Here is a 20,647-nt window from a genome sequence, read left to right as displayed (position 1 = left end):
TCTATCGAATGTTCTATTATTATCTACACAATCTTTAAAAATATTGTTTTTATCGAAGTGTTCGTACAATAATAATTATTATTGTCAGTAGCGGCTCGTGGGGTATTGCCACAAAGCCATGACATTATCTTGGCTTTTGCACATGTCTATGTTTTTTATCTTCAAAAATATTTTTTATTATACAGGGTGAATTTTCCACCATGTTCTCTATGGGTATCTTGGAAACTACTGGATCTAGAGAGTCACTCAAATGTGAGGTCAAATATATGCGCCTTTCGGATTTTTGAAAAAGTTTTGGCTTACTAGATATTTAAAAAAATCGGTTATTTTAAAAATGTGTTTTTATTTTAACAATTTACATAAATAAATAACTTTAGATTTAGAAAGATTATTAAATATTTTAAAAATAATTGACAATAATAGGTACAACATAAATTAAGATGAATCTTAAACTTACAGAATGCAAAAATGATATGAAAAGAATGTTTTGATCGTGACTATATTTTAGTGTATGTTTCCATTGTTATTTTAATAAGTACATTCCTTAACCATTTAAAAAATTAATATGCCTTTAATGAATGTGCTATAATAAGGTATGTAAATATGATGTCTAAGATTAGGTATGTAAATGAATATGTCTAAAGATATCTAATAAATAATAATAATAAACATATATATTATGTAGAGAGTAATATATGAAACTGGTTCCACATTCTGTTACATCTAAAGTTAGTTAAGCCTCTTGTCCTTGGATTACAACAGTCAGTTCTTTTATCTGCAAAAAACAAATTACTATAATTATATTAAATCTTGAAGATTATCTGAAAAATAAAAAAGTTATAGAGGTGCGCCATTTTTGAGGCGCACCCGGTATAGAACGTGCTTCGAGTAAAAATCTATAAAAAATGTAAGACTTGGAAGAATCTTCCAGCAAGACCGTGATAAATAAATAGAATCTTGGTCTTGATCTTGCATTTGCTAATCACTAAGGTCTAGACGGGGCTATGACCGTCTACAGAACTGCATTTGGTTTTGTAGGCGGTCTTTAACTAACATTCAAAACCGACAGGTAAAATGTTACGTGTAGATGGAGCTTTACACTTTTACTTACATTAACGTGTTCTGGGGTGGACAGCACGTAAACTATATTGTCAGCAATATCTTCAGTTTCTAATCCGGGCCTGCTATTGATACCTTTTGCTGCCTCTGGACCGAAAGCCGCCTCAGCCATTTCGCTTTTGACATATCCAGGACTGATGCTCTGAAATAATACATTTTTCTTTTAGTATTAGTATTTCTCGCGCCATCGATGACGTAACTAGAATACAGCTTAAGTAAAAACCAGCTCGGACAGTGTAGCCTGCCGCTTTGATCTTTTTACGCTCGGATTTGCGATTCGAAAGAGGGGGAACACTAGAGCGGCGAGCTCTCTCGCCAAAACCAATAGCCGCGTAAGCGCCAGTCAGCCCAGAGATGTATTCAAAAAAATTTTACACGTGACGTAAAAAATTATTCGACTGGTGCTAGAACATAATTTAGATACACGTTTTTTAAATTGTTGACTTTAAATAAATATCCATTCTCAAAGAAAAACATTTAAAAAACAAATTAATTAGTTTATTTCTAGGAATAACAGCAAAATGAAATAGGTACATTGATTACTTATAGTTATTTACGAATGTTTCTAAATTAGGAGCTTTCGGTTTTTGTTTGCTACATTTAAGTTCTTATTAATATTCTTTAAGGTATAATAAATTCTAACTTTTGCGTATAATTTTAACAAAAAATACATTATAGGAAAATTTTGATTGATGGTTGAATTTAATTGTCTGAAATAATTTAACGAATTTACATAATATATTTTCATTTAAGGAAAGTTCTTCAAAATTGTTCTGAAAAATTTTATAAAAAAACTTTTTAAAAACAAGTTTTTATTGAAATACAATAAAAGAATAAAATAAACTTTTCTTTAAAACTTTTGTTATGAACTTATAACGTCATTACACAATTTTAATATTATATAAAAGCTTGTCGCGAGATTTGAGTGTACAGTTGCACTCATAAAAATCTGGTACGACAACTTTATCTTGTAATTCCTGGTCTAGTGGTCTATCATAACACAAACTTTGAAAATGAGACAGGGTAGACACAGGTTTTAGTTAATTTACTTGTTTATCGATGTAGAGAAATCTCGCGACAAGCTTTTATATATCTAATATTAAAATTGTGTAATGACGTTCTAAGTTCATAATAAAAGTTTTAAAGAAAAAGAGTTTATTTTATTCTTTTTAGTGTATTTAAATAAAAGCTTGTTTTTAAAAAGGTTTTTTTATAAAATTTATTTTCTACTTTTTAGTTATGCTGGTTTCTCAGTGCCACACACTTAAACTCAATTTTTTTCTTAAATAACTTTCTATGGGTATCCTAATAATATGTATATCGATTTTCATTAAAAAAGGAGAACTTAAAAAAAACGACAGCTGTCAAATTGACAAAAAATGCGAGACAAATAAAATGACAAATAAAACAAATCAAATGTGAAAACATTACAAATGTGAGACAAATAAAATGAAAACCGACTATGGGGTAGGGGGCATCCAATATATCGATTTTTATCAAAATCGGACAAATTTGAAATTATTTGACAGCTGTCACATTTGACAGCTCAAAATTTTTTTCTTTCATTTTAGCCCACGGCTATCATCGATTTTTATCAAAATCGGACAACTTTGAAATTTTTTTGACAACTGTCGAATTTGACAGCTCAACATTTTTTTTTCATTTTCGCCCATGGCCGTCCTATATATCAATTTTTACCAAAATCGGACAACTTTGAAATTTTTTTGACAGCTGTCAAATTTGACAGCTCAATTTTTTTTTCTTTCATTTTAGCCCATGGCCATCCTATATATCAATTTTTATGAAAATCGGTTGACTTTGAAATTTTGACATGTCATTAAACTGTCATTTTTTCAAGATGGCCGTCCATATATTTTTTTTCATATGTATATACCGACAATATACCTATACAGGTTGTTAAATTGTTCATTACTTGCGGCAAGAGTTTTATGGTTGAAATAACCTCGGCCCGCTCGTCGATAGACGACGGGACGGGACGAGTGGGCAGAAAAATCAATAATGCATACGTTCTCAATAGGCAGTGTTGCCATTTTGTTTCCCTATAAGTAACTGTCGAGTTAACAACCTGTATATATATATATATATATATGCATATATATATATATATATATATATATATATATATATATATATATATATATATATATATATATATATATATATATATATACTATATATATATATATATATATATATATATATATATATATATATATATATATATATATATATATATATATATATATATATATATATATATATATATATATATATATATATATATATATATATATATATATATATATATATATATATATATATATATAATATATATATTCATAAATAGAATATATATATATATATATATATATAATATATATATATATATATATATATATATATATATATATATATATATATATATATATATATAATAATATATATATATATATATATAATATATATATATATATATATATATATATATATATATATATATATATATATATATATATATATATATATATATATATAAAAATCAAAAACCTCAAAAATGCCGCCATTTTGACAGCTGTCAAAAATTCGGGTCATGCCTTGCAAAAAAATGTATTGTCATCGGGACTGAACCTACATGCCAAATTTCGATTTCCTACAATAAACGGAAGTGGTTTTAATTTAGCTTACAAGATTTGCCCCGAACAAACATACATACATACATGCTTATAAAAATAGCCTCCAATGAGGAAACTAAATAAAAAAATGGTCACTTGGCATTAGCAAACCTCCAAATAAGTAGTCTTCATCGATTTGAAAAGCTCTAAAGTGTGAATATACTTTTGAATTGAACATTAATTTTGAATTGAATTGAAAATTAAACAGACTATATTTTGAATTATTTCCATAATTATTTGTGCAACCAGCAGACGCACATCCTGGAAAACCTTTTCCCATTCCATCAATAAAAATAAAATTGAAATAAAAGCACAAATACCTATGGTTAAATATAAGAAAAAAAATCGAATTAAAATCTTCCGTAATACGGCCCTACGCGCCACCGATGGAGGCTATGCATCGACTGAATGAGGCTGACTGTCGGTCGCTTAATTCAGTTAGCGCATCGTCGGAGTGGGGCGTTTTAAATTCGAGCGTGGGAAAAATTGGCGAGTGTCAAAGCTATGTTATTCTGTAAGCTGTGACTAGAACTTTATTTGGTATCGATTATAGGGACGAAATAACCAGGTTACAGTTGGGAGTTGGAACCTTTGGTGTTACACAGCAAAATAAAACAGTAAATCACCACAATACTAAGATTTAGTGTTTTATTTTAAAATATCCAGGCTTTAAAAATATTTATCGAAAATCAAACAACCAATATTATTTGCTTTTTTTTAAATTTGCGTTAAATGTCAATGAATAATGTATTGATACAGATTAGGTATCCTATAAGTATACAGATAAAAATCTTGTTCCTAATTCGTGGTACGAAAATTGTTTTTTATGACGATGTGCAAACGAGTAAAATTTCCTGTGCGCAAAAATAAACTCGCGTAAAATAACAATAAACAGCGTAATAGACAGATATCGCTAAACCGAATAGCGTGCATGGACGTTAATAAGGCCAGGTGTTATTTCCTTTACGTGAGGTAGTATTAACTCTCTTCATTTATAGTTATCGGATCGGAAAGGATTCTGTTCGCGTCGCGTCCGCTATTTAAACTTAACCTAACTTTGAATTTAAAACTTTGAAATTGTTCGGTTTACTAGGTATTTTAAAACTAAAAAAGTTCTTATTTCCAGTGCTTTATTGTTGAACGTATGCCAGTGGGTTTAGGGCAACAAGCAACAAATTCTCTTAGAAGGGCTAAGTCGTCATCTGCTGTAAACCTAAGCCTCTTTATAGGTTCTTTAATATTGGAAGAGATTGAATCCATATTTTGGGCCATATTTATTTAATTAAAACTAATCCCAGCTACTTAAATATCAAATTACCTAATAAAACTAGAGTAATAATTCAAAACAATTCAAACATAACCTAAAATAAAAGATCTCGCCGCGCGCCGGTCGGCCCCGGTTGTCAAATACCCGCACATGCCCATTTAAGCAATTTTTAAACGTTATTTAGAAATTAGAAATAGCGCTTGGTGTAAAGCTTGATTTTCATGCATCCGTTATACGTTGGTACGTTGGTCCGACTGTGTCCGTGCTCTGATTGGTCATAGTGTTTTCGCGCCACTTTTCATCCGTAAATATTTTACTTCAGCCCGTCAACGGACCCGTTCATACGATAATGGACGTTTTGACACTTTTTTGACAAATTTAATCTAACAATAATAAAAATATAAGTAAAATAGCAAAATCGTTATGGAAACAAAAATATAAAATAACACCAACGTATATCCGATAAACGGAGGCATGACAATGCAATAAATTTAAAAACTGCGTTGTTTTCTAAACAATCAAAGTCTTTAAATGGGCTCTTTCACAAAAAATTAAATACCCAATTCAAGGATAAAATCTGAAATAGAAGACTATTTTCAGTATATTTATCCAAAACAAATTGTTCCATGACATTGAATAATTTTTTATAGGCCCTCAAAATTGCTTTAATTTGAAATAATTTTAAAGCGCCAATTGATGACGTATGACAAATACGGCCAATCACACTGCAGAACCGGCCAACAACTGGCAACATTGCGATTTGATTTGACCAGCACCGCCTCAACTCAAGGCCAATGTGTGGTGGTTTCTCGTTCCGATTGCATACCGGAAATAATTAATTATCTCTAGTTTGTTGTGCTTCTGCAACACGTTTGTTTAGTTCTTAGTGTTCAGTGCATGGTGTGATCAGAAAATTGTGATAAAATAACAGTGTAATAAAAATCCAAACCAGACATTCCACATAGAGAACTTCAAACTTTTGTGCTTGTCGTACTCCTCTATTATTAATTATTTTAAGGTAAGAACTAAAAAGCCTTCACCTCCAGTCTGCATAGTACTTTATAATGGTTACTTACAATAATCAAAAGATATGTATTAAAGGGTAGGTAGTAACATTTTATTGTAGCATACCTTTTACATGCTCTGTTCCAAATTGTCACGATAATTATAGAGTGGATCCCAAGGTTTCTGCTTTTATATTCCCCAAAAATGACGAGCTTCGTAAAAAATGGTTGACAGCTATTAAAAGAGATAATTTCACTCCTACTAGTAGTTCTCGGGTAAGAAGTGCATTAAACATGCCTCAAAAAGGCCAGAGGCCAAAGCCTCTGTTACCCTAGTGAGGTGTTAACACTTACCGCACTAGAAATAAAATATTGGAAGAAGAATCAAGCTTTTTACATCAAAAAGATCACAGAAAGATATTGACAACATTGACATTTGAAAATATAAATGGCCTGGATGTAAGTCTTTTTTTAGGTCACAATTGCCCCTCACATACATCAGAATTTATTATTAAATCCATCTTGTTCAGAATATCCAATATTTTATTGAAGAAAATTACAAAAAAAAAGGAATGACGTCTTTACCACAAAGACAATGCCCTATGTAAAGAGAAAGAGTAAAGAAAACTAAGCTAAGCGTAAGTTTTACTTACGAACCCCCAAAAAGGTATTTAGTTTTTTTTTCTATATAAAATCTTGAAACACATATTATATTTTTTAGTTATCCTCACCTATTATAGTTTAAATTTATTCCCATTTGTGTAATGCTGCAAAACATAGAAAAAATATTGCATATTTGTTGATCCAAGTCAGTGTAGTTTATAATTCCAAGAGCATTTACCAAGGCTTTTACTAAGACAAGTAACTTTCTATACTGTCCATAATAGTATATATTTATCAAACGTTCAGAGTAAATTCTAAACTATGGTAGGTAAGTGTTTGCAATTGAATATTTAGTTTATATTGCTATTTTCTGTCATATATTTCTGGTTATTTCTTTTTCCGATGATTTTGAACACCCCCTATATATGCTACCTCAAGTTTGAATATTTACACACTAGTACACTACCTACCTATTTTCTGAGAAAGCAGACCTTTTTATAAAAAGTAACTAACAGATGTTTTCATAAAAGTAATAATACAAAAAATTCCATACTTATGTGGAGAGCTTTAGACTCCCTGTATATTAAAAAATTAGTGAAATATTACGTAATCTAACCCGACATTTGTGTGAAAAATGTCTATTTGGAAATAAAAGAGGTTTTAAAATACGCGCCAAATAAAGCACTTCTAACTCCGCCATATTGGAAAAGGTTGAATGGCCTTGTGTGGAGGTGGTGGTGGGCAAGCATTGTGGCCCGGTCGTGTTGCCGCTTTTCTTTTTTTTAAGTGCGGATTTTTATTCTGGGCTTTTTTGTTTTTATTTATTTTCTTAAGAACGACTTCAAATTTTTCGAAAGTGAGATAGCAGAAAATTCTAGAATTAATTGCTTTATTCAATTATGCTAATTCCAAAATATAGTTAAAGAGCCCATTCTACCAATAAAATTAATATCGTATCAACGTATCGTCGGACAACGGATGCATGAAAATGAATCTTAATTGATCCGCAAATTACGTCAGGCGGTAACGTTATTAGCGGGTGTTGCGTTAAAAATTGACTCGCGCATATCGTAACCATGATAAGGTACGCGTAAATACTGCATGACGCTATTCGGTTTTCCGATATCTCTCTAATAACTGTGCCGGTCAGGCGCTGTGCACAATTTTAGAGGCCACAAGTGGGCGTGCTGTATGCGCAAACTAGTAATCTAACTAGTGCCCGATTCCGAAAATTGGAACCACGAAAAACAATAAAGAAAAAACAAAGATTATAATCTGTATAATCTGTGGTATTAATAACACTGTTTTTTTTTCAGGTAAGGGGAACTATGAAATTATCCTGGTATTAATGATGAGTAAGTAACAATTTAGTTAAATGCTACTCTATAAAGTATAATTAGATAATTTTTCTTTATAACCTGCACAGTATTTAACAGTAATAATAATATGACCAAGCAGAAAATATAAACATAAAGTATGGGGGCAATTATTTTATGTTACGTATACCGTATGATCGAAAAAAATCGACTTCAAAGACGGCTGGGGAATGATAATCAATGATAATTTTAGCGAGGTCAATCTTTAGATGTCATTTAAGAAAAATTGACATTAAACTTGTCAAAATTTTTCTCGAATTTTAAACTACACCATTTAAAACCCATTTTTACTCGATATAAAAACAAGTTAAAATCTTCTTAAGGCCAAATGACAGTAAGGGCCATTAAAAAAAGAGTACGGGCTAAATAAATGACGTCTAGGTATTGATCTCGCCAAAATTAGCATCGATTATCATTCCTAAGACGTCTTAGACGCCGTTTTTTTTCAAACATATGGTATAAAACAATGTTTTTTGCCAATGCAATTATTATAATCGAGATTATTATAGTCGGTTCAGTATTTTACAGCGATTTTCCTCTACAGGGTGAGTCTCAAATTAATGGAAATCATTTTAGAGTATATTTCGACCTCAGAAACACGTCTAGGAGTCATTTCGCGGAAAATATGTTTCTTTTACAGAGATCTACCAGCCTTGAAAATATTTTTGCACTTATTTGAAACTCACCCTGGATAATCATAAGAATTATTAATTGAATACATACTGTAATTTTAATTGGTAATTTATTCCTGTTGATTTCTTTTCTGAAACTTTCAGTCAACGCGGTAACGGCGTATTTCGATGCAGGATAAACCGATATACCGGGAATATCCATGGGATCATGTCCGGCAACGCTGTTAATATTAATGATGTGTCCTTTGATGTTGCTGGCTTTCATGCTGGCTATCGCTTCTCTAGTGCCTATGCTCAGAGCTAAGACGTTTGTATCTAAACAGAAAAAGGAAAATGATTATTGAATAATTATTATACTAGGTGCAAAAAAAAAGGAAATCACTTATACAGGATGGCCCAATATTCCGTGGACATGGATCTACTGCGTTTTTTGGGAATCAAAATGAGATCACTGGACAAAATATAGTGATACTAATATAAAATTCCATATTTTCATCAACTAGATTATTAGAGCGTAATAGATTTTATTCGCCTTGATAGCTCGATGTGACAAAAAACATTCTTTATAAAACAGCTTTGAAAATTTTTTTTTCTTCAAAAAGTATAGACAAAAAAATAGTAAATACTAGAGAAAAAATTAGCATAATAAACTTTGAGATTTATCTACCTAATATTTGTCTCCATTTGCTTATATCTCCATCGATAAGACTAGTTAAAGGTGCCACTCCAGCGTTGTTAATAAGGATATGAATGGGACCTAAAGTTTCTGTGATTTTCTTGAATGCTGAAATGATTTCATCCTCTTTGGTCATGTCGGCCTTGAAACCGTACAGCTTGCCCTTTTCATTTTTTAGCTGCTTCGCCAGCTCTTCAATGCGCTCTACTCTTCTAGCTAACCCAGCTACCTAAAAAAACACAGTGAAGAATTATATTGTTAAAAATTAATAACGATAAGAAAGATTAAAGAACGATCGATGACATTTTCCATATAAATTTACATATAAAATGACAGCGATCTTCATTTCATATTCATCGCTGATGCCTTTTTTTTTCGATCATACGGTATATTTACTTACAAGTAATAGACTCAAAGAAAAAATAAACTTTCCCATTGCATTTGTTTAACTTTCTCTCTAATAAATTAATAGCATTAAAATAAACATTTAGTTTAAATAGTTGGGAACATTTGTCTGTCATTTTAATTCACAGATAAATGGTGTTTTCTGTCATTTTTTGGATGTCGTCGGTCAATAAATTTTAACTGACTCGTTGGACTGATTTTTAGGGTTCCATACCCAAAGGGTAAAAACGGGAACCCTATTACTAAGACTTCGTTGTCCGTCCGTCTGTCTGTCACAAAGGTCTATCTTATGAACCGTTATAGCTAGACAGTTGAAATTTTTACAGATAAAATGTATCTATGTTGCCGCTATAAGAACAAATACTAAAAACAGAATTAAATAAATGTTTATAAGTAAAAAAGTACTTTCACTAAACATTATCTTTTGTAAGTAAGAATTTTACATAGAATTTTTCAAGTCCTCGGTGGCCGCGTGGTTAAAGCGTTAGGACCATAGACTTAAAATAAAATATAGACTACACTATTTACATCTCAACGCGGACAAACAACCTTTTTTGTACACATGTTTACTTCTGGGTACAGTCGACCGAGCCTTCCTCATCCAGCCTATGTTGTCACGTCTTTAATATTATCAATATTTTTTCTTGTTATACACATATATGAGATATTAATACTACAGTTTAATAAAGTAGGTTTTAATATTCCATAGATGTATTAAATAGTCCTTATACTACTAAATTATAAGTTGGATACTGTTTAAAAAGGATAAGTTCTTTACAATATGACAACACCGATTAGAGGCGAGGGAGCCTATTCATTCATTTATTACCTTGTAGTACGCGTCGCACGTGTGCGGTAAAGCTTTGTTGCCGCTATGTTCCCGGCTGTATTAACGCATTTTCTTAGCTTGTAGTCCTTAAGTGTTTATTTTATTGACTTTTTCTGTTCAAGAACTATAAAATATGGTTCGCCAGTGCCAAATTTGCAAGAAAAATTTGACTTAAATAATTCATTTAAGTCTTGAAACTCTCAATTTACCCATTAGGAGTCAATGGCGTTGTTGTAGAAAGGCGCTTATTTAGATAATATTTTAGTAAAATGTAAAATCTGAATTTTTTCTCTTACATTACGTTGTTTACTTACTTACATTGTAACAGAATCATAATTATAACCCTGTTAATAATTAATAATGTTTTTATTAAAAATATATTCCGGTTTATTCTAAAATTATCTTTAGAATCTAAAATAACATACTAGAATTTTAAAATGATATTACATTATGAAACAATATTTTTTAATATACCGGGTCGTCTCAAAAGTGGCTCACCCCTATAACTTTTTTTATTTTTTCAGATAAAAAACACAGATTTGTATGTTAGTAGGTATATGACATAAATTAGGATTTATTGACGTATTCAATTGTTTTTGGTCTCTTCCTGTTTCACCGATATGATTACATCTTGATTTTTAAAGGCACCCTCGGTATATTGCTACTTTATTCGATAGAAAATGACACTCTGAATAGAATGACATATCATATGTCAACTTTTGACATTGTCGCTTAAAAACAAATCGTATTTTAAATTTCAATCCGGGGTGCCATGGTGTTGTTAAAAACACTAAGTTTTAATCAAGGAGCCTTGGAAAAATAATTTTGATCGTCTAATAGGTTTCGTGTCTTGTCTAGGCCGGTTAAAAGATGTACAAATCGTATTTTTAATCATACATATGTCAATTTTTTCAAATGGAACAAGGGTGACTCGTTAGCATATTTGGAAAAAGCATTTTTTTATGAATATATTGATACCACACACTTGGTATTTCTAGTCAAATTGTCGTTATGAACCGCGTGTTACAATTACAATTAAACCATATGCGAAAATGTCAAAAGTTGACATATGATATGTCATTCTATTCAGAGTGTCATTTTCTATCGAATAAAGTAGAAATATACCGAGGGTGCCATTTAAAATGCGTCAATCAATCCTAATTTATGTCATATACTAACATACTAAATCTTGTTTTTTTATTTGAAAATATAAAAAAATTATGGGGGATGAGCCACTTTTGGGACGCACTCGGTATAATAACCCCAGTTAAATAAATGTAGTTTTCATTTTATCCACTTCCTATCACCTTCCTTGCTTTAATGGAACAGATTTATGTTTTCTCTAATTTACATAAGACATCACTTAACCAGAAAAAAAAATTACAACAATCATATTTTTTTTTCTCTCCCTGTCGCCGATTCTATTATATCTGTTGAATAGATCCTGTTTTGATTAATATTAGGGGTTGTAAATGTTTGACTAAAATTAATAATTTATTATTAATTTCAAAAATTACGTAATTTTGATTATAAAATTTCTTCTATAACGTGTATTTTATTATTTTTATCCTTTTTGGACTCTAAGACGTTTTTTCTAAACTTTTATTTAAAAAACCTGTCCTAAATCTTAATAAAATATAAAAAAGTTTAAATACGATATATTTTTAATTTAATTATAGCTTCATTAAAATAAAAAAATTATCCGGCTATGACACGGAGAGTTCAGGTGTACTTGAGAAACGAAAGACAGTGTTGTGTTTCTCGGCAGAGTCGTCAGGGAACGACCGTTACGACAGAGACAACCTATCTATCGCTCGTGTCGCACTCGTTATAACCTAAAACAATAACACAACAATAACAAGATATTGTCTGACCGCATGTTCCAGCTATTTATGAATGAGATGCTCAGTCTATATTTTATTTTAAGTCTATGGTTAGGACTTTACGCTGCTATGACGTTGGAGCCGTAGTAAGGCAGGTTCGAATCCTAGCCAAGGCGACTTTTTTTTAATCGTTTTAGTATTGAAAATACTTCTGGCCGCGTTTATATGGGATCCATCTTTGAAAAAACGACATGCTAGAGGCGACGTGGAGTTCAATAACCTGCCTAATCAACTTGTCAACACGTAAGTCGATAGCTGAATAAAGCAAGGCCGTCCGAGGGCCGAAATGAGGTCTTATTAGTGTGGGCCAACTATTTTATGGATATGGATGTTTAGTCTGGGAAAGCCGATATTATTATAAAAAAGAATATGCGTCAAGGCATGGTTTGCTAAGTACAGTTGGGCTATTTTAATCTAACTCTTTCCGTATGAGAAGCAGGGGGCAAATTATACGTGAAAGAGCGGAATAACATAAATAATAAATTTAGACTAATGCAATATTTTTTCTTGGCGCGTAGGATAATGCGCACAATGGATGCATTAAAGGGAATGATTAATTAAATCATTAAGTTCCAAAACATATAATAATTCGGGTCTCATCGGATCTGCTGATATATTTTGATAAAATTTAGGCTATTAGGACCTATATTTTTTATATGATACTAATTTTTTTAATTAACAACTTAGGACAAAGAAAAAGCTTGCATGGTTTCCACCGTCAACAGTAAAAACAAATGAATTCAAGGCGGTGCCAAATATTTATTGGGATAAGTTTTTATCGTTTAAATATTGTTGTAAATAATAATTATCATTTAATTAGTGCTAACTTATTAAATTTTACAACATGGCGAAATTTCAACAAAATCAGCCAACAACAAAATCTTTGAGATATTAATAGGTCTATTAGAAAACACCTTGACACCCCTGTATCTTTAAAATTATACATTTCCGGGCACATGTTTATATGAACTTTTTACCTTAAAAACATTCAAAGGATCACCTCCTGAAGTTTGGCCAGATACTTAATTAACATCCTGTATTTAAAAATGGCTATCTAGTGATTTAGTAAGCTTTGTTTATTTTAATAGGCAAAAAATTCATTTCATAAAAAATAAACAAACCCATAATACAAATACTATACACCAATTAATTAATTTTAATTGTATCTAAAGGCACTTTAATAATTGAAAAATGGACAGGAGCACTTAAAAATAACTTCATAGAGTATATCAAATATGCTAAAAATAATAATTCCAATAAAAAAACACAAATGGCACATTAAAATCTGCATTATCTGAAATCAAACTATAGCTAAACGGCTAATAAAATAATAGAGACAAGACGCCGACATCTATAACAAGATGAGCAGTTTTTAATAATTATTCCGAGTTATTATTACATACTTGTTTTACAATTATTGTAATACAATAGCATTCCTTCAAATAAATTTTGATTTAAGTATTGTTAATATAGTCATATTAATGATTATAGCCCGTACGATTTCTAAAATAAATAATCAAGAGTGTTTTTATCAGAATTATTGTATGATTAAGTAGAAATAGTTAATATTTAGTAACTTCGTAAGTGTTATATTTTAATATAATTATGAATTTAATAATTAAATAATTATCTTAAGTTTAAATTGTGGTAAACTTGTATGAGTTTCAATCATTTATATTTAAAATCTTAGGGAAGGCAATATAGATTTTAGGCAGGAGAACTCAAGAGAACGACTGTGCAATTAGTAATTAAGACTACAATTTTTTTTTACTTGCCATTTTCTTCTCGTTCACGTTGCACGTTGACTCTTCGTTGTGTCACACACAATCTGAATTTCGGATATGATGCAGAACTGATAAATTGGACCAAATATATTAATTGCAGGTAATCAAAGACATGTTTTTGTTAACTTTGCAAACATTTAAGGCATGCAATAATTTTAAAAAATTTTGACATGAGATTACTTTATAATTCTTGGAAGTCTTGGATGATAAAGATTTGAATTATTATGGGTCTGTTTTGTTTAAGAAGCTAACAAATAATTTCAAAAACTCAACTATCAAAATATAATGGTAGCAAATTTTTAAAATCATGCATAGGTATAATGTTCTATATTAATTGGGCATACTGAATGTAAACTAGGTATAGTTGCTGTAATCGATAATATATTTTGTTGCTTTTTCATATCACGCAACATTTTCATCATAACAAAAAACCGTCAATACCACTACTCATATTATGGGCACCTATGACTTAAATCTCAAAATGATGTTTAAAAATACATAGGTATACATACTATGAGTAGTGGTTGTGACGGGTTTTTACTAGGTATGATGAAAAGAAGCTGCAAACTAAATTATCGTGGAACTATATTTTAATTTAATTTTATCTACAGTGACTATTACTTATTTTTTGTACGGCGAATTTAAATTTATGGACCGTCCATAAATCCGACACAAACACAGCGTAGAATTAAATTTCTACATAAGCAGTTAAGTGGCAAAAGAATCCTTATATAATTTTATTATATACCTATACTGCAAGAAATTTGTTTTCTATTTTATAATTTGGCTTGCCTGAAAAAAAAAGCCTTTTACCATCCTTTTACTATCGATAGTTGCGCCCCGGTGGTACGAAAGTACTACCATTGCACGCAGGCCGCTATCTCCCGTTCGGGACTTAATATGTGACCGACACTTTCCGACAAGTGGGAATTAACTATCTCTGCGCTGTGGTTGTCATTTTGTGGATCTGCCCAAGCTCACCTAATGATGGAGTAGCGCTCCGAAACCGGTAGTGAGAGCTAGTGATGGGAATAATCGAATTATTTTCACCATCGAATAATTAGTAATAATTCATATTTCACAATCGAATTAATAATTCGAATTATTTAGTAGTATTATAAATTTAACCTAAAAATAAATTCGTCCCAGCTAGTGCTCGTCTAGGGGCTAGTTTAAACAAATCTGAACCATTGCCATACCTTCCATTCTATCACTGAATAAAAAATAAAAAAAAAATCTTTATTCAATGTATTCTATTAACTGTGCCGAAGCCGTTTAATAAATTAAACCATAATTTAAAGTTTTAAATTTAAAAGTGCTGAGTTTATGATTGTTTCAATTCCTATTGAAAAGCTCATATCTAAAATAGAAGCTTCTTCTAAAACGATATAAGTATGTCCTTGTTTACGTGCGGTTCATATTTCGGTATACCCATATTTCTTTTTATTTTATCAGTTGCAATCAATAATTATTTAGATAAAAGAAAAAAACTAATTTTAGTGTTCGGCAGGTGTTCGGTGAAATTTGGGTGAGATGGAAATGAACCAAATAATAGTAGTATTCTTTCGTTCTGAACGAAATGAAAATTTTCACTTAAACTGATTTATTCCTACGTGGTATAGGAAATAACAATGATTTCTAGATTTTTCTATATGGGATCATTCCTTTCTTTGTCGATTCCCTTTATAAATCAGTTTAAGTGAAAATTTTCAGTTCGTTCCGAACGAAAGAATACTACTAATAGTACTATACTAATTACTAATATTCGTATTCGTCCATAAGAGGTTATGTTTTATGTTCATTTGTAATTCGGTTACCACAGTATAATACAAAATACTACTAATTTTTATCTCGATTATATCGAAAAAGATAATTCGAATTAGTTAGTTTTAATTTACTATCGAATTAGTCGTATTATTTAATTCGAATTTTCCCAACACTAATAAATACTACTAATTTTTATCCGATATATCGAAAATTCAGAACGAAAGAATACTACTTGTTCATTTGTAATTCGGTTACCACAGATATAATATAAAATACGACTAATTTTTATCTCGATTATATCGAAAAAGATAATCGAATTAGTTAGTTTTAATTTACTACCGAATTAGTCGTATTATTTAATTCTAATTTTCCTAATATCGAAAATTCAGAACGAAAGAATACTACTTGTTCATTTGTAATTCGGTTACCACAGATATAATATAAAATACGACTAATTTTTATCTCGATTATATCGAAAAAGATCATTCGAATTAGTTAGTTTTAATTTACTATCGAATTAGTCGTATTATTTAATTCGAATTTTCCCAACACTAGTGAGAGCAGGTTGATCCACATTATGACAAACACAGCGTAGAATTAAATTTCTATATCAGCAGTTAAGTGGCAAGAATCCTTATATAATTTTATTATATACCTATACTGCAAGAAATTTGTTTTCTATTTTATATACATACATACCTCACATTTCTATAGTGACCATTCATGAATCCGTACACGTTCATCTCCATCATTAATATTTTTCTTACTAAATTCTAGCGATGGGAACTATCGAATGAATTAGATTATCGAATGATTAATGAATGAATGATTTCAACTATCGAATGGTTTTATTCGAATAAAATCATTCATTCATTTGTATACTAAAGCATATGTGACAATCTCGCCGTGCGACCAAATGGTTATCGTTGCGCCACGACTATCGAATGCTTTTGATAAATGAAAAATGAAATTTAGTATTCGTTTGATTTTTGTATGCGCCAGTGCATTATTAGTTCTTCCAAATTTTTATAACTTCGCCGTATAAATACTGTGCTATTTTTGCGTTTATTAAAATAGTTAAAATATTAAAATAGTAGTTATTTTTTAATTTTATTTATTGACGATTGTGTGCATGTGCAGGTGGTCAAAATTTTTCCGAAAATTTGTGTTGTTTTCCGTAGTCCGATCTTTCAGTTATTTAATTTTATATGGTATATGGTCTATTTTTTAATGGGAAATTTTGAGAAGTAGCAATTTTTAAGAGGGATGAGATGAACTTACAATTAATTTTAAAAATACATATTTGCATTTTAGATGTTTTAATAATATGAATTAGTTGGAACTTAATAATCATATTTAAGTAATGTGGTTAAGTAAATGGGGGGTTATCGAACTCAAACTATGGGGTGAGAAATTAAAATGAAAGTTTTACACGTGCCAATTTTAAAAAAAAGTTAACGATGTTTGTATTTTGTTTATGCTAATTCTCTTACATGTAGTTTTTTGCGAAGAAATATTTCATTTATTTTTTAAAGTAAATGCCAGTAAAAGTAATATAATTAATTAATATAATTTTTAAATAGAAATATAAAGCACCTAATATAAATAATTTTGATTTCTAATTTTTTATTTATATTTTCGTTCCATTACACTGCATGCTTAGAAAATTAATAAATGTTTATATTTCATGATTTTAAAATTTGTTGTTAATATAACAAATTAGTTCTGTAATTATTATTATTTAACAAACCAACGTTGCCAAAAAATTTAAAGACTATATTATTTTTAAATAGGATCTAATATAAATAATTTTGACATCTAATTTGTTGTTTATATTTTGCTACTACTTAAAAAAATATTGATATTAAATCATTTTAAATTTTGTTGTTAATAGGTATAACAAATTATTACTGTTATTATTATTTATTAAACCAGTCTTTGCTTAAAAACATTAAAAATCACTTTCATGTTCTTACATCCAAAATAACAAGTATTATTGCAGTGTAACAACAGAATATTAATAAAAAAAAATGCAGAATATATAGACATACTATCCCTAACTAACTAAAGCCAAACAATAATATTCTTTGCTAATATCAACTAATGCCAAAATATGGCAACAGCGCCCTTCATAATGTATTTTCTGTGTAAATACTAGCACCTCAATAAAAAAAATAATGTGTCCTTATCTATATCTGACTCCGCAAAAAATCAAAGATGCCGGCTTCTTTCATAGCATTGCCACCGACCGCTGTCGGGTTTCTCGGAAAGAAACCTACGTCGCCGGGCGACAACTAAAATTCAGTTAATATTTTATTATAATCGATCCTGACGAATAAATGAATTTCATAAATGAATGGTTTTTGCTGCCGAATTACTAGAATACAATATTTCAAGGCAGATGACGGATCTATTCGATAATTTTTATTCGAATAGTTTTCAACGAATGTTTTCTTACTATCGAATTATTCGAATGAATTGCAACTATCGAATGTTTCGATAGTATTCATTCGATAGTTCCCACTACTACTAAATTCTTCACTTTTATAAAAAGCCATCACGATAAAAATCAAATATAAAAATTATTTAACGTTGCGAACGGTTCACTTGTTCACTATACGTATCTGGAATATATTTGCGAATGGCAATTAGCGATACGTTAGACTGCCGGAGTGCTGACGTCACGAATGTCAAATTGCTTTCCAAACAAGCTTTAGTTTGGTTTGGTTTGGTATATAAAAAAATATAAATTTCTTTTAAAGGAATTCTGCGCATTTATATTTATTAATAGCATAAATACCTACATTGTTTATTTTATTCTCTAGTTATATTCAATGAATACAGTAAACAAGTAAATCGTTACTGTGGCATTGTATATTTGAAATTTTATTCTTTTTTCCGATATTTAAATTAATGATTATATGTACAAAAATTCTCTTGCACTTTTACTTGTTTCTTGTACTTGTAATTCTCTTGTAATTTTACTATAATAGTATTATTGTTTTATTAGGAGTAAAAATGATATATTTTGTCACAAAAAGTCATTTTTACCCCGAATAGAAAATCAGAAATAATTTTTTAAACAATTTTAAAAGTTCTAAATAATATACAAGATTTAGAAGTAAGCCAAATTATTCTAATTTAATTTCATCTTCTGACTATTATATTATGAGGAAAAAATATTGTTATGTGTATTTCTACTTACTATTAAACCTTTTTTGACTAAAGCCACTGCTGTGGCTTTCCCAATACCGGCTGATGCACCGGTGATAACGGCAACTTTACCAACAAATCGGTCCACCGACATTCTGCTTTCTCTGTATTAAAACAACCTTGCTATGTACCTTCAGCCGATGAAAATAATACTGACTGTAAAGTAGTACCGTTGTTAGTTTTATATCAGCACAGGTGAATCGAGTTCCGCAGGTTTCTTGTTCCGATAAACAAAACTATTGAGAAAATGACATGACAAAATTATAAATTTAGTAGTGATGTGTTAGGCTTTATCTTACATTAGGCAAAAAATGTTTGACTGACTAGATAAGTGTAGAATAATTTTTCAGCACGATTATTCAAAAGAGATTTAATAATAATTATTTTCTGCATCTACCTCTAACAATAGAAGATAGTAGGTATATTGACGTATTTCAAGTTTTTATCTTTCAAAATTGTACAGGGTGTCCCATTTTAGTTGAAATCATACCAAAGACTACAAAGACGGGACCATAGACTTAAAATAAAATATAGACTGAGCATCTCATTCAGAAATAGCTGGAACATGCGGTCAGACAATGTCTTGTTATTGTTCTGTTATTGTTTTAGGTTATAACAAGTGCGACACGAGCGATAGATAGGTTGTCTCTGTCGTAACGGTCCTTCCCTGACGACTCTGACGAGAAAGGCAACACTGTCTTTCGTTTCTCAAGTACACCTGAACTCTCCGTATTATAGCCGGGTAATTTTTTTATTTTAATGAAGGTATAATTAAATTAAAAATATATCGTATTTAAACTTTTTTATATTTTATTAAGATTTAGGAGAGGTTTTTTTAAATAAAAGTTTTAAAAAATGTCTTAGAGTCCAAAAAGGATAAAAATAATAAAACACATGTTATAGAAGAAATTTTATAATTGAAATAACAAAATTTTTGAAATTATTAAAAAAAATATTAATTTTAGTCAAACATTTACAACCCCTAATATTAATCAAAACAGGATCTATTCTACAGATATAATAGAATCGGCGACAGGGAAAGAAATGATGATTGTTGTAATTTTTTTTTCTGGTTAAGTGATGTCTTATTTATGTAAATTAGAGAAAACATAAATCTGTTCTATTAAAAGGAAGATGATAGGAAGTGGATAAAATGAAAAACTACATTTATTTAACTCGGTACTATCTTTATTATACCGGGTCGTCCCAAAAGTGGCTCATTCCCATAATTTTTTTATTTTTTCAAATTAGGATTGAGGATTACTTAACGGATTTATTGACGCATTCAATTGTTTTTGGTCACTTCCTGTTTCACCGGAAATGACTATAACTTTTAATTTTTAAATGGCACCCTCGGTATATTTCTACTTTATTCGATAGAAAATGACACTCTGAA

General features: G+C 30.0%; 1 protein-coding gene across 1 annotated transcript; it reads right to left on the bottom strand.

The window, feature by feature from the left end:
* Nucleotides 1-415: 415 nt before the first annotated feature.
* Nucleotides 416-19,444, bottom strand: LOC115883397 (farnesol dehydrogenase-like). Its single transcript, XM_030901762.1, has 5 exons — nt 19,244-19,444; nt 9,362-9,599; nt 8,786-9,009; nt 1,112-1,261; nt 416-775 (listed from the first exon to the last, which is right to left on the bottom strand). Exons 1-5 carry the CDS (start codon nt 19,343-19,345, stop codon nt 734-736), a joined length of 756 nt encoding a protein of 251 aa, XP_030757622.1. The 5' UTR covers nt 19,346-19,444; the 3' UTR covers nt 416-733.
* Between the last annotated feature and the right edge of the window lie 1,203 nt (nt 19,445-20,647).

The sequence above is a fragment of the Sitophilus oryzae genome, unplaced genomic scaffold, assembly GCF_002938485.1.
Source record: "Sitophilus oryzae breed Bouriz unplaced genomic scaffold, Soryzae_2.0 scaffold_1898_pilon_pilon, whole genome shotgun sequence".
In the NCBI taxonomy this organism is placed as follows: Eukaryota; Metazoa; Arthropoda; class Insecta; order Coleoptera; family Curculionidae; genus Sitophilus; species Sitophilus oryzae.
The sequence above is the reverse complement of the archived record's forward strand: the minus strand, read 5'-3'. Positions and strand labels throughout refer to the sequence as shown.